This window comes from Humulus lupulus, chromosome 5 (assembly GCF_963169125.1).
Source record: "Humulus lupulus chromosome 5, drHumLupu1.1, whole genome shotgun sequence".
NCBI lineage: Eukaryota > Viridiplantae > Streptophyta > Magnoliopsida > Rosales > Cannabaceae > Humulus > Humulus lupulus.
The window spans coordinates 229,659,913-229,674,973 of NC_084797.1; the positions used below are offsets into that span (position 1 = coordinate 229,659,913).

A 15,061-nucleotide genomic window follows, 5' to 3' on the forward strand; every position below is an offset into this window, starting at 1 on the left:
AGTTTCTTAACTCTAAAAATTACATAGAAAATGTGAAATGAGAGTCCCTATTTTTAGAGGGAGAAAATGACTAAAAAGAAATTAAACAATAAAATGAGGTTTACAAATAAATCTAAAATATTAATAATAAAATATGATTTTGAAAAATCAAATTTTATTATAAATATTAATATTTTGGGGCATGGTCAATATGCTCTTTTTCAAAAACAGCAAAAAGATGAGTTTTAAAGCTCAAAATGGCAATTTTGCAAGGCCCAACACCCACACAATATGGGTTGAAGGTGGCTATGGCACAAGAGGGTTTTGACCCACTCTCAGCCAATGGGGAGGTGCCACGTGGCACTGGCTGGGAGAGGAGAAGGCAGATGGGGAGCTGGGCTTATTCGAACTGAGCTGGGCTTGCTGGAAATGGGTTCAGCTGCGGGCAGCTGGAAGCTTAGGCCGCTGGGTGCCTTGGGACGTTGGAGAGCTGAAGGGAAAGAAGGAGGCTTCGGTGGGCATGCTGGGCCTTCAGCTGAAAGGAGTTGGGGCGTGTTGGGGTGTCGGGTCGATGGAGTGAAGCTGCTGAAGGGAGCTGATGGGCGTGAAGGGCTGAAGGGTGTCTGGACACATGGCGCGCTGGAGTGGTTGGCTAGGCTTCGGATGACAGGTGGCGCACGCTGGAGCTGCTTTGGGACGCGTGGCGCGCTGTGAGAATGCCACCTGGCGCGCTGAGGGAGGAGGAGAAGGGCTGGGCCTTTGGTTTGGGCCTTCGGGACTAGGCCAAATTCCTAAAAAATGCCACTTTCTTCATTTTCTTTTTCATTTTTGACCATTCTTTGTTCTCTCTTTTTATTAATGTCCAAATGCAATTTATTTCCTGAAAATTAAACACAAATTAAATTTAAAATTAATATTTTCAATTATAAAATATATTACAATAAATTTATGAAAATATTAATTAAAACTGAATTTATTTTACACTTTAAAACCAATGAATTTGCATTTTTGAGCACTAATCACAACCCCCAACTAGCTTATTGCTAGTCTCTAGCAATTCAAGCGAAAAATAAAATTATCAAGTTGAATAATCAAGTCAAACCAAGCAAAATCATCTAAGCATTTTCAAAGTATCAGCAAGAAGTCAGAAATTACTATCTAAGCTACTATAGTTGCGATTTCAAAGTTGTGTGTGTGTGCACCAAACCATACTCTTTTTATCACAAGTCATAACACAAATAGTATCGAAAAATCTCAAGAGTATAAAGGTCTCAACTCCAAATTCATCATGGGCATTGAAAGTGTTTGTATGGGAAGGATTTCACTCTTGGAGTTGGCAATGTAACAGTTTATGCTCAAATGAGAAAAGATAAATTTTTTAGGACAAGCAATTTGAACAAGTATTGATCACAAGATAGACAAATCAGCTTATTGGAATTCAAATGACAAACAACCTTTGGGATTTACAAGAGAAAACTCAAAGAACAGAATGCCAACTAGCTAGAAATGATAAATAAGAAAATGAACTATAATGATAATACATTTTTTTTAATACAATTACACAAAATAATAGTAATAGAAATATATTTTTTTTTCAACAACTACAAAATAATATAAGGAAGTGTTGCTCTTGTTCTCTCTTTTTCTTCATTCATTTTTTTTCTTTTTTTTTCTTCTTTTTTTTTCATCATACTTTTCCCTTTCTATTTTTTTTAAAATTTTTTTACAAGAGACAACACAAAAATGAAAGAAAATTACAAACAAAATCTATTGAACATAAATTTAAAAATTATTACAAAGACTCATTCTTATATGAAAAACATCCCTCTAGTAAATGTCATATTTTAAATTCCAAAGATGTGACTTTACCAACTCAAATGATCAATAAAAGTTCAAAATGCTGTTTTCTCAACTCTCACAACTCACCAAGAAATGAAAAACTTTAAACTTGAAATTTCTCTCAACTATTTGTGTTAACAACCAATTTATCACATGTTTGGAGAGTGCACAAAAGAACTCTGAAAATCACTTCTTAATAGCAAAACATAGTAACAATTGACTCAAACCAACAAGTTATACTCATGCTTGGATAATTTTGAGAAAATTTGACTTAAGAATTCAACAAGACAATAATGTTTTCCAAATGAATGCTAATGACACAACAATAAGATTGTCCAAATGAAAGCTAATGAATGCTCACCACCCCCAACAAAAAATCAGACAGTGTCCTCAATGTCAAAATGAATAATCAATGAAAAAGGTAAGGAAAGAGAACACTTGGATGATGACTATGTCCATGAGGCAAGAGCGAAAATAGCCTGGTAACAATACCCCAAAACAAAATACGAAAAAGCATACAAAAATAAAAGAAAGACAGAAAAATAAAGATAATGAAAAATAAAAATAAAAAGAACAACAACAAACCATTCAGAACTTCAGAGTGTATAGATTGGGTCCTTAAGAAGGACCTCTTCAACACGACTCACACTCTCAATTTAATGCTTCAGTCTTTGGCCATTGACTCAAAAAATTCTCCCATCGGTTGGATCCTCAACCTCAACAGAACCGTTTGGAAATACTTGCTTCACTACAAATGGACCAGTCCATCGCGATCGCAGTTTGTCGGGATGCAAGTGAAAGCGAGAATCGTACAAATGCACTTTCTGATTTGGCTCAAAGTGTTTTCGCAGGATTTGTTTATCGTGAGCGATTTTCAATTTTTCTTTATAAATCCTGGAATTGTCATATGCATCGTTTCTCAACTCCTCAATTTCGGACAACTAGAGTTTGTGATTGATACCTGCGACATTCAGATCAAAGTTTAGGGCTTTGATAGCCCAGTACGCTTTATGCTCAAGCTCGACAGGTAAATGACAGGCTTGTCCAAAGACAAGCCGATAGGGAGACATCCCAAGAGGGGTCTTGAAAGCAGTGCGGTATGCCCAAAGAGCGTCTAGAAGGCGTGTAGACCAATCTTTGCGGTCGGGATTTACCGTCTTTTCTAGAATGTGTTTTATCTCCCTATTGGCTAACTCAGCTTGACTATTGGTCTGTGGATGATAGGCATTTGCAACTTTATGAAGTACACCGTATTTGCGCATAAGAGCCTCAAAGGATCGATTGCAAAAATGAGTGCTTTGATCACTGATGATAGCGCGAGGGGTACCGAACCTTGATAACACATTTTCTTTCAAGAATTTGACAACTGTAGTGTTATCATTGGTTCGACATGGTACAACCTCGACCCATTTGGAAACATAATCCTCAGCGAGAAGGATGTAAAGGTAGCCAAAAGAAGGTGGAACGGGTCCCATAAAGTCTATCCCCCAACAATCAAATATTTCGATAACAAGAATTGGGTTCAAGGGCATCATGTTCCGACGGGATAAGGAACCTAACTTTTGGCACCTTATACAAGAACAATAGAAATCATTGGTGTCTTTGAACAAAGTGGGCGAGTAAAGGCCGCATTGTAAGATTTTTGCAGCGGTTTTCTTCACAGAGAAGTGACCACCACAAGCCTCACTGTGGCAAAAATTCAGCACACTAGACACCTCATCGTCGTGGATGCATCTTCACATGATTTGGTTGGGGCAATACTTGAATAAGTACGGGTCATCCCAAAAGAAATTGTGCACCTCGACTTGAAATTTGCGTTTGTCTTGTGAACTCCATTCAGATGGGAGTTCACCGGTTACTAAGTAGTTTACAATGTGAGCGTACCACGGCAACTTAGCAGCAGAAAGCAATTGTTCATCGGGGACATCATCATGAATAGGTGGACCATCAGCGGGATCACTGAATTCAAGTCGGGACAAGTGGTCCGCGACGACATTTTTAACACCTTTCTTGTCTTTGATCGTTAGGTCAAATTATTGCAGGAGAAGGATCTACCGTATTAATCGCGCCTTAGCATCCTTTTTGGAAAGGAGATACATTAGGGCGGAGTGGTCTGTGAAGATCGTAATCGGTGATCCAATCAAATAAGATCGGAATTTGTCAAGGGCCAAGACAACAGCAAGCAACTATTTTTCAGTAGTAGAATAGTTCATTTGAGTACTATTGAGAGTTCGGCTTGCATAATAGACAACAAAGGATTTCCCCTCCCTTCGTTGTCCTAGCACAGCTCCCACAACAAAGTTGCTGGCGTCACACATGATCTCGAAAGGAAGACTCCAATCGGGTGACTGAATGATGGGAGTGGAAGTGAGTGAATTGACAAGCGTTCGGAATGATTCCTCACACTTAGGTGTCCATTCAAAAGTGGCATCTTTGGCTAAGAGGTTGCTTAGCGAGTTAAGCACTATTTAAAATACACAGTGTAACAGACCCTGGGTAGTAGGGCGTTACAATATATACATTGGGCAAGTTACTGAATATTCTAACTGAAAAAAAACCCTTCAGTTAGATGATATAAAACTTGATTAAAAGAGCAAATGCCTCTCCTAGAAATGTCAATTAGATACTTGTACCATCATATTAACAAGAATAAAAAACTTCAAAAAATGGCTAAAAATGAAGAAAATTAGCCTAAAAAGGTACAAGAAAAACAAAGAAAGAAGATTTTTGGTGCCCAAATAAAGCTTAGTAAGATTGAATATATAGTTGATAGATAAAATTTTCCAATACCTCTATTTTTTTCTTCAGTATATACTTTATTATAAGAAAAGTATTGTCATCAGTAGCCTGAGTTGTACGATCATCATGTTCACAAAGCTAAGCCTACAAAGTACAAAACCAAGTTTACATAGTACAAAGAGGCACAAACAACCTATAGACATGCACAAAAACAAGCGTATTCAAACACGAGATATATATGCTAAAGATCGCACAAACTCCACCAATGAAGACTCACACGAACCCACATTGAAAACCCAAACTTAAACCTATATTTGGTATTTTTCATTTTTTGTATTTATAATCTCACATAGAAACATTTTTTAATAAATTCACAGTTAAAAAATTATAAGTAATATAATAATCTCATTTTAAAAATTAAAATTGGAAGTTACAAACCCTAAACAAATATTGTAAGAGTATGGAAATAAAATAAGATAGCAGATATATAATTAATAAAACTTAAAAAGAATGCGACAAAAAATATATATAACTTAAAATGAAATAGCTAATTATTAATGATGTGAATTTGATTCACATATAACTTGTTGTTATGATCAATAACAGATCATAAGAACCAAACATTCAAACATGAATTTAATAAAACTTAAAACCAGAAAAATAACAGAGAAATGAACTTAGCTCGAAATTCAAATGGCAACAAGAATGAATTCTTTATTGATCATCAGCGCATTACAATCAGAGTTCTTGGAACTAACTACTCTCATCAATGGTATATTACACCAATTACAAAATCCTCACCTGAGGTACCCTTGATCAGATACACAAGGGACCTGTACAACCCTCCTTTCACTCACAGAAAAATTACACTTCGAGAAGAAGAGAGAAAATTCTAAAATAGAGAGAAAGACAAAGCTTGGTGCTGAGATCATTCCATCGAGATGGTGTGCTGATGACTATTTATATACATTGGAGTTAGTTGAGTTGAGAGAATAACTAACTAACCAATTGAATGACTAAAAAAAATAAATTGCTGACATGGCCATCTGTTTTTGTGAGCTAATTCTCCAACAATTCCACCTGAATTAGTTCAGTAAAACAGATAAAAATAACATGAATGACAAGGCTTAGCAGCCTTGAATGTTCAACAGGTTCAAGCAATGATTAAACTTGTCTTTGGAGACACTCTTAGTAAACATATCTGCAGGATTGTCATGAGTGCAGATCTTTGTAACTCGAACTTGTTTTGAAAGCACCACATCTCTGATGAAATGTAGTTTGATATCAATGTGCTTTGACCTCTCATGAAACATTGGATTTTTCATGAGATGTAGAGCACTTTGATTATCACAATGAACTGTTATGTCTTCTTAATTGAACCCCAACTCACTGGTCAAACCCTTTAGCCATAGTGCCTTCTTGATGGCTTCAGTTGCAGCCATATACTCAGCCTCTGTAGAGGAAAGAACCACAACTTTCTGTAGGTTGGATTTCCAACTGACACAGCCCCCTAGAACTGTAAAAACATACCCTGTACAGCTCCTTCTTGTGTCAATGTTGGCTGCAAAATCTGAATCAACAAAACCTGTAACTTCTTCTCTGTATTGGCTTTCATTGTTGAATATCAAACCAGTGTTTAGAGTTCCCTTGATATACCTCATGATCCACTTCAGGGCTTCCCAATGTTCAGATCCAGGATCTGAGATATATCTACTTACCACACTCATGGCGTGAGCTATATCAGGTTTAGTGCATACCATGGAGTACATCAAGCTTCCCACACAACTTGCATATGGTATCTTGCTCATCTTGAGCCTTTCTACATCAGTGGTTGGGGACTGAGATGCAGTAAGCTTGAAATGTTGTGCAAGTGGGGTGGAGACTTCCTTGCATTTGTTCATGCCAAATTTGCACAACAGCTTCTGTAAGTAACCTTTCTGAGACAAGGTTATTGTGTTTGGTCTAGGCCTTTTGATGTCAATGCCAAGAATTCTCTTGGCAGCCCCTAGGTCTTTCATCTCAAACTCATTACTGAGTTTTGCCTTCAGCTCATCTATTTTTTATCTTTCTTTTCCAATGATCAAAATAGCATCTACATACAACAACAAGTAAATATGATTGTTGAAATAGACACAAGAATCATACTTACTTTTGTTGAAGCCAATTTTGATCATATGAGAGTCAAATCTCATGTTCCATTGCCTTGGAGCTTGCTTTAGGCCATATAATGATTTCTTGAGCAGGCACACCTCATTTGAATTTTCAGTCTCAAACCCTTCAGGTAATTCCATGTACACCTTCTCTTCTAGTTCCCCATGTAAGAAGACAGTTCTTACACCCATTTGGTCAATTTCCAAGTCAAACTTTGCAGCCTTGGCCATCATTGCCCTTATTGAAGTTTGCTTGACCACTGGTGAAAATATCTCATTGAAATCCACACCTTCTTTCTATGTGAATCCCTTGGCAACTAGTCTTGCCTTGTACCTTGCTCCCTCAATTCCAGGAATGCCTTCCTTTTGTTTGAAAATCCATTTGCAGGATATCAGCTTCTGTCCATCTGGTTTCTTGACCCTGATCCATGTTTTGTTCTTTAACAAGGACACTTTCTCTTCTTCTATTGCTTGCAGCCATGCTGTAGCATTCTTTCCACTTATTTCCTCTTGATAGCAGGTTGGCTCTGAGCTATCAATGTCTTCAGCAGCAACTAGCGTATAGGCAATAAAATCAGCATAGCCAAATCTTATTGGAGGTCTGATCTCCCTTCTCTCTCTGTCTCTGGCTAACTGATAGTTGTCGAGGATGTCTTGTGCCTCATCTTCCTCAACTAGCTCATTCTCATTTAATTCTCTAGGCATGGACACTTCTGCTTGATCTACCTCAAACTGAACATTGTCTCACAGATCAGTTCCATTGTCTTCAGATGTGGCTTTGGTTTTCATAGGCATCTCATCTTCCTTAAAAGTCACATCTCTACTGATCATACATTTCTTGTGTCCTTCTTCAAGGCACCAAACCTTGTAGCCCTTGACTCCTTCAGGATATCCAAGGAACATGCACTTAAGTGCCCTTGGCTGCAATTTATCTTGTCTGATATACACATAGGCTATGCATCCAAACACTCTCAAATGGTCAAATTTTGGTAACTTTCCTGTCCAAAGCTCCTGGGGTGTCTTAAAATGATTTGCTACTGATGGGCATCTGTTTATCAGGTAACATGCTGTGTTGAGTGCTTCTCCCCAGAATTTTATAGTCAAACCAGCACCTAGAAGCAAGCATCTCACCCTCTCAAGCAGTGTTCTATTCATCCTCTCAGCCAAGCCATTCTGTTGGGGTGTCTTAATCACTATTTTGTGTCTCAGAATTCCTTCTTTGGTACATAAATTTCTGAACTCGTCTGAACAGAATTCTAATCCATTGTCTGTTCTCAAGACTTTGATTTTATTCTCTGTTTGGTTCTCCAACAATTTCTTCCAATTGACAAAGGTATTAAATGCTTGACTTTTATTTTCCAACAAACGCACCCACACTTTTCTGCTATAATCATCTATTATGCTTAGGAAATAATAGGCTCCACCCATAGTAGGAATCCTAGATGGCCCCCATAGATCCGAATGAACATAGGCTAGTCTTTCTGTGGTGGTGTGCTCACCTTTGCTAAATTTAATTATGCATGCCTTCTCCAAAACACAATCATCACAGAATTCTAGCTTTTCCTTCAACTTTTCCTTGAATAGACCTTGCTTATCAAGTTTTTCAAGTCCCCTTTGGCTTACATGACCGAATCTGAGATTCCATAATTTTGTTTGACTAACATTTGTACTAACAGCAAGTGTAGCACAACCTGTCACTGTTTCTCCTTCCAGAAAGTATAGGCCATTATTCAGCTTCCCTTTCATCATGACCTGTGATCCTTGGGTAACTCTCATCACACCATCATCAACATTTACTGAGTATCCAAGTTTGTCAAACATACCAATGGATAACAAATTTCTTTTAAGTTCAGGTACAAATCTAACCTGGTGTAGAGTTCTAATTTTGCCATCATGAGCCTTGATTCTAATGATCCCGATACCCCTGATATTGCAAGCCTTGTTATTGCCTAATAACACTGTTCCATTGTGTTCTTCTGTGAATGTGTCAAACAGATTTTTATTTGGTGTCATATGGAATGAGCACCCTGAGTCCATGATCCATTCTCCACCTGAATCTGAGCTTGAAGCAACAAGAACACCAGCAGACTCATATCGATCGGCAATATCAGCTTCTCCTTGTTTCTTGTTCTTCCCTTGATTATTGTCCCTCTTTAACTTTGCCTTCAAGGCCAGACATTCATCTCTAAAGTGCCCTTCTTTCTTGCAATAAAAGCACTGGTTTCCTGTAGTTCCTCTAGAGTTTGAGCCCCCTGTGGAGTTTCTTGTGTTTGACTTTGATTGGTTTCCCTTGTACCCATTTGAATTCTGGTTTCCCTTGAATTCCTTCTTGTGATACTTTCCTTTAACAATCAGCAAACCTTCTCCACTACTCTCTCCTCTTTCATCTCCTTTCTTCTGAATCTCCTTGGAGTTAAGAGCAGCCTTCACTTCTGTCATGGTTAGAGTATCCTTTCCATACAGTATTGTGTCTACAAAATGCTCATACATCTTTGGCAAAGAGCTGAGCAATATAATAGCCTGGTCTTCATCATCAATCTTCACACCAAGATTGTTAAGATCAAGTATGATCCTGTTAAAGTCATCTAGATGTTTCCTCAGTTCTCTGGTTTCATCCATACGAAGTGTATAAAGTCTCTTCTTGAGGTACAACTTGTTTGCAAGCGATTTCTTCATATAGATGGAGGACAGCTTGTTCCAGAGCCCAAGGGCTTTCTCCTCATCTGATACCTCTCTCAACACTTCATCTCCAAGACTAAGGAGAATGGCACTGTGTGCCTTTGCCTCAATTTCAGTCTTCTTCTTCTTATCTTCAATGAGACTCATTTCTTCATCATCTAAAGCCTCTAATATACCTTGATGAACCAGAAAGGCCTTCATCTTGATCCTCCATAAGCTAAAATCATTTGAGCCATTGAATTTGTCCACCTCAAATTTGGTAGTAGCCATCACAGACTTGGTTCTCGGAATTTGAGTTTAATTCTTGAATGTTTGTATCTAAATCTTGAAAGTTTGAATGTGGTTCTTGAAGACTTTGAATGCGGATCTTGAAGCCTCTTCTCGCAACCTGTAGCTATGATACCATTTGATTCACATATAACTTGCTGTTATGATCAATAACAGATCATAAGAACCAAGCATTCAAACATGAATTGAATAAAACTTAAAACCAGAAAAATAACAGAGAAATGAACTTAGCTCGAAATTCAAATGGCAGCAAGAATGAATTCTTTATTGATCATCAGCACATTACAATCAGAGTTCTTGGAACTAACTACTCTCATCAATGGTATATTACACCAATTACAAAATCCTCACCTGAGGTACCCTTGATCAGATACACAAGGGACCTGTACAACCCTCATTTCACTCACAGAAAAATTACACTTCGAGAAGAAGAGAGAAAATTCTAAAACAGAGAGAAAGACAAAGCTTGGTGCTGAGATCATTCCACCGAGATGGTGTGCTGATGACTATTTATAGACATTGGAGTTAGTTGAGCTGAGAGAATAACTAACTAACCAATTGAATGACTAAAAAGAATAAATTGCTGACATGACCATCTGTTTTGTGAGTTAATTCTCCAACAATTAATAACATTAATTTTATCATGGTAGATACATTTCTGTACATTTATCAAAGTGTTATACATAATATAATATGATACATCTACAATTTACGTATTAAATTCAATCCAAATATATGTCATACAATACAGCTAGATTTGAAAAGAGGAAAGATATTTTCCTAAAACTTAAACCAAGTATAGAGAAAAAAGACCTTTCATCTACTAAAAAAAGGTAAAAGGTAATACAACTACACACACTCTCGAAGAGTATCAAAACGAATAGCTCCACAACGACATGTCATCATTTCTTTCCACGTCATCTGCGCCGAAATAATTGTATGGGGGAGGAAGTAGTAGACCTTCTGCCAAGTCAGCAAAAAACCCCGGCATGTCCAACGTGGCATCGTCATCCACAAAAAACACTCTTTCATTATTTTTCTCCTTACTCTGATCCACCTCCATATCCACCTGCTTCTCCTCCGACACGCCTCCGTATTCAACGGGCCTAAACGCCTCGGCACCCTCCGTCGCAGCGGCGCGTATGTCCTTAGCATCGAGCGAGACCGGCCTGGGCAACCGCCAAGCAGAGTCAGCGAAGTTAAGGCACACGGACTTGCCACGGAAAGCCATCGCCGCAACATCATGAGCTCGCGCAGCCATCTCCGCCGTGGGATAAGTTCCAAGCCATATTCTGGTCTTCTTATTGGGCTCACGAAGCTCGCAGACCCACTTGTTGTTGTTCCTCCTCCTCACCCCTCGATAAACAGGGTGCCTCGTCTCCTTGAAAACCCTCCTCCCAGCTCTCTTCTTAGGCCTGTTCGATGCCAGTATCACTTCCTCGTCGGAATGCGAAGCTCGCCGCGACGCTTCTTCTGACGAAAATGGTGATGAACATCCCTGCTTGTAATTATTGTAGTCTGAGTTACTACTCTCCACCACGTAGCTACACGTGTCTGATGATTGACTGAAGTAGTCCATAAACCAAACAAAGATACAGTAGCTAGTTCGTGTTCGAGTTCGAGTTTAGTTTTAGTAGTTGGAATAAGAAGAATCGGTTACTAAGATTATATGAGTTTGAGTTCAAAAGTAGCAGTAGCTGAGTTGAGTTTCTTTGAGTGAGTTTTGGGGGTATTTATAGGTTTGGCTAAAGGCGGCACGTTCGGTTTGGACACGCATTGGTGAACAGTGTGAAAAGGGTTTTTGTTAGGTTCGAATATGCCACGGTTCCCACTCCCACTCCCACTCCCACTTCCACTTGGGACTATTTGCTTTGTTTGGTTAAAAGACAAAAAAGCCCTCAAGCAAATAAAAAATTCCTTAAGGTAATAAGCTTTGTTCATTGTTTTTTGATTGTTTTGACTCAGTACTTCTAGATCTAGTCTTCTTCTACTTCAGAGTCGAAAAGTGTGTCCCAGCTATTTATACTTTAGGGCCCCACCCTTACCCCAAGTAGACCTCGCTTCTACCACGTGTAGCTTTTTCTATAGAATTTAACACGTTTGGTATTTTGGATTGGATGATGTGGCTGCCAGCTCGTCATCCTATACTATATTATTATTATTATTATTATTATTTGTGTCTCACAATCGTTTTTATAGTAGGATTTTAGTGTGTCTGTAATTTTATCCAACTTCCCAAGTGACCCTTGACCCTTGTCGAACTTTGAGGGACAGATATATTTTTTTGGATAATTTAAATTATTACTATTTATTTATTTGTTTGTATGGCTAATATCAAAGCTTTTTTAATTATTGGATCTCTTTCATTGGATTTCATTGTTTGCTTTACTGGAGTCCAATTGCCTTGTTGTTTTGATTATGATATATATATATATATATATTTATCAATTTATTTATTTTATTCACAACTATTTAAATAGACAGCGGTTAATATCTTTGTTATATATCCTCATGTTAAACATTTTCTCATAGGGGTTCTATCCATCACTATCAAGCAAAAGAAAATGAATATACTTTACAACTAAGAATTGAAATGGATATACCAAAACATAGCAACAAAAAAAACAACCTTAAAACTTCCACACAGGGACTTGAGTGGGGTAATCAATATCAATATGTCTGAGCATCACTGTTTTTATTATTTGATGTAAAATAAGTGCGTGAATCTGTAGTTCTCCTCTTCTTTTCTATATTCTTTTAATTATTTTAATTTTAGTAATTTTGCCGACTGACTCACAATATATGAATCTCTTATTTTTCAAGTATATAAAAATAGGGTAAATTATATACATTCAATTTAAAAATAAAATAAAATTTAATTGAACATAAAATTATAATAAATTCATAGATGGAACCAACTTTCTAATGTGCCATGCTTTTTGTGTTATTAAAATTTTGGGAAATTAAAATTATTATATTTATTATAAAATTGCATTATATTAAAAAAATAAATTGGTTACTTTTAAAAAAAAAAGAGAGTATTGAGCCCCTTACTTTATATTTGGTTCTATGTATGAGTTGTAACACCCTACTACTACACAGGAACGTTACACTGGATGTTTAGAATAGTAATTAACTTGTTAAGCAAGTCATCAAGACTCAAAAGTGTAACTAAGATTAAATAAAGGTTTACTAAAATTTTTGGTTGAAAGGATTAAATTTTTTTATTAAAACTTTAAACATTTACAAGAGATCCCAAAATAGTTTAAATAGAATACAATTACATTTATTGTTCTCAAAATAGTCAGCCTAAGTGACAAAAGTGGACTTTTACTCTAAGTCTCTCAAAATATCTCAACCGCGGCGGCCGTGTAGGCTGAACATGTATGCGCTGCTCCAAAACCCTCCAACTCATGGCTGGTCGACTTTCCCTTTGCCCTTACCTGCACCATAGAGCACCCGTGAGACAAGACCCAGCAAGAAATCCCAACAACGCATAATAAATATCCAATTAAACATAAACAACAAACATCATGCTTCACATATAACAATGAACTCATTTCAGTATATAAACAACTTACATGGCCTATGCCGAGCGAGGCACATCACTGGGCACCAAACCTACAGCCTGTGTTGGGCGAGTGTGTACATCACCCCCATAGTGGCCTTGCCATCACGTCCTACATTCTGCATGATTATCACTGAATACGGCCCATGTCGATCAACCATAAACAAACATAATGCAACCAGATGCAACAAATACAAATATAAAAAACAGGTACATAACCCTAGCTAAACATTCAAGTATACGGTTATAACCCTATACATATCAATATTGGGGCCAATGCCTTACTCTATGTGTATGTGCCATTTTTCTTTCCTCGGGTCTTGTGCTAAATACGGAATGACCTTGAGTGCAATCCTTTCCCCGAGCCCCTTGGAAACCCTAGTCACAACATTATTGATACGCTCATTAGGAACTAAGTCCAATAACAGGCTTCAAAATTAAACCCTAGCTCTAGGGACCTCCAATTCCATTCAACAATGTAATGGAATTGTTCCCCAAGCTTCCAAGTGGCCCCCAAAATAGATCCTCGAAACCCAGAGCCTGATTCCCAAAAATCAAAAAAACATGTTTTTGGGACCCTGGTGCTGTTGCACCCTACCCTAGCGCGGTCGTGCTAGGTCCCTGGAAACTCAAATCACAACCCAGATTTTCAGACTTTTCCCCAAAACATACCCTGCGATTTCAGACCCTAAAATCACGATCAAAACAAGTTTCCAAGCCAGTTTTACACATAATTTCGACCTCAAATACTTAATACAACCCACATACAATAACAATATACCATAAAACATACCAAAGACACACTAAGGCCACAATTTGCAAACTTAGAGTTCTAAACTCAAACTTTGCCTCAAATCCGAGTTTTACATCTAATTCATGGTTTTCAGTAGCAATTTCAGTTTGAAATTAGTTTGTAAATTAATTCCTATATTCAATACATTCAATCAAACAACATAAAACCCAAGATTTTTTTAAATTGAGCAAACTCCCAAATTTTCAAGAACATGAAGAACACCATGAACTTAATGAAAATTGGAGAAGAAAAGGAGCCTACCTCTCTAAATTTTTCAAAAACCCTAGCTTATTGATGACCTTAGCAGCTCCTAATCCCACTTTGAAAGCTTGAATCTTCTCTAGAACTCCTAAAAATTTCAAAAGCTTTGATCTTAGCTTTGGTAGTTTGTGTCTTTGGTAGTCCATAAAGAGCAAATGAGAAGGGTAGAGAGGGAGAACGTGAATTTCTGTCTGCCCTCAACACTTAGTCAATTTTTGCCTAATTCCATGGCCAAATGACCATTTTTCCCTTACATTAACTTAACCTCAAAACTAACCCCAAGGGCATTTTGGTCATTTTCATAAAAATCTAATTACACCACTAATCTCCAAATTTATCAACTAATCCATCAAACATAATTATTCTACCACTTAATTTCATTTTACCAAAACTCTCCATGTAATGCCCTGGTTAGCCAAGACTGTTACACTATGTGTGTTTAAATAGAGCTTAACTCGCTAAGTGAGTCATTTGGACTTAAATGTGTAATTAAAGACTAAATCAAGGTTATGTATTAAATTTTTTTATCAACGCAGTAATTATTTTTCATTAAAATATTAAGTTTATACATGAAATCCCAAAAATTGGTTACAAACTGATAAAAGACAAATGGAATAAAAATTAGTCGTCCTAAGCGGTAAAACAAGGTTCAACCCTAGTTCCTCCCAGGCTATCCTGGTCGTGGTGGTCGAGTAGGCTGCATATGTACACACTGCCCCCGAAGCTCTCCAATTTATGGCTGGTCAAACTTTCCCCTTTCCCTTA

At 37.4% G+C, this 15,061-nt stretch overlaps 1 protein-coding gene across 1 annotated transcript; it reads right to left on the reverse strand.

The window, feature by feature from the left end:
* Positions 1–10,382: 10,382 nt before the first annotated feature.
* Positions 10,383–11,394, reverse strand: LOC133778325 (dehydration-responsive element-binding protein 1E-like). Its single transcript, XM_062218213.1, has one exon. It carries the CDS (start codon positions 11,251–11,253, stop codon positions 10,546–10,548), a length of 708 nt encoding a protein of 235 aa, XP_062074197.1. The 5' UTR covers positions 11,254–11,394; the 3' UTR covers positions 10,383–10,545.
* Positions 11,395–15,061: the final 3,667 nt, after the last annotated feature.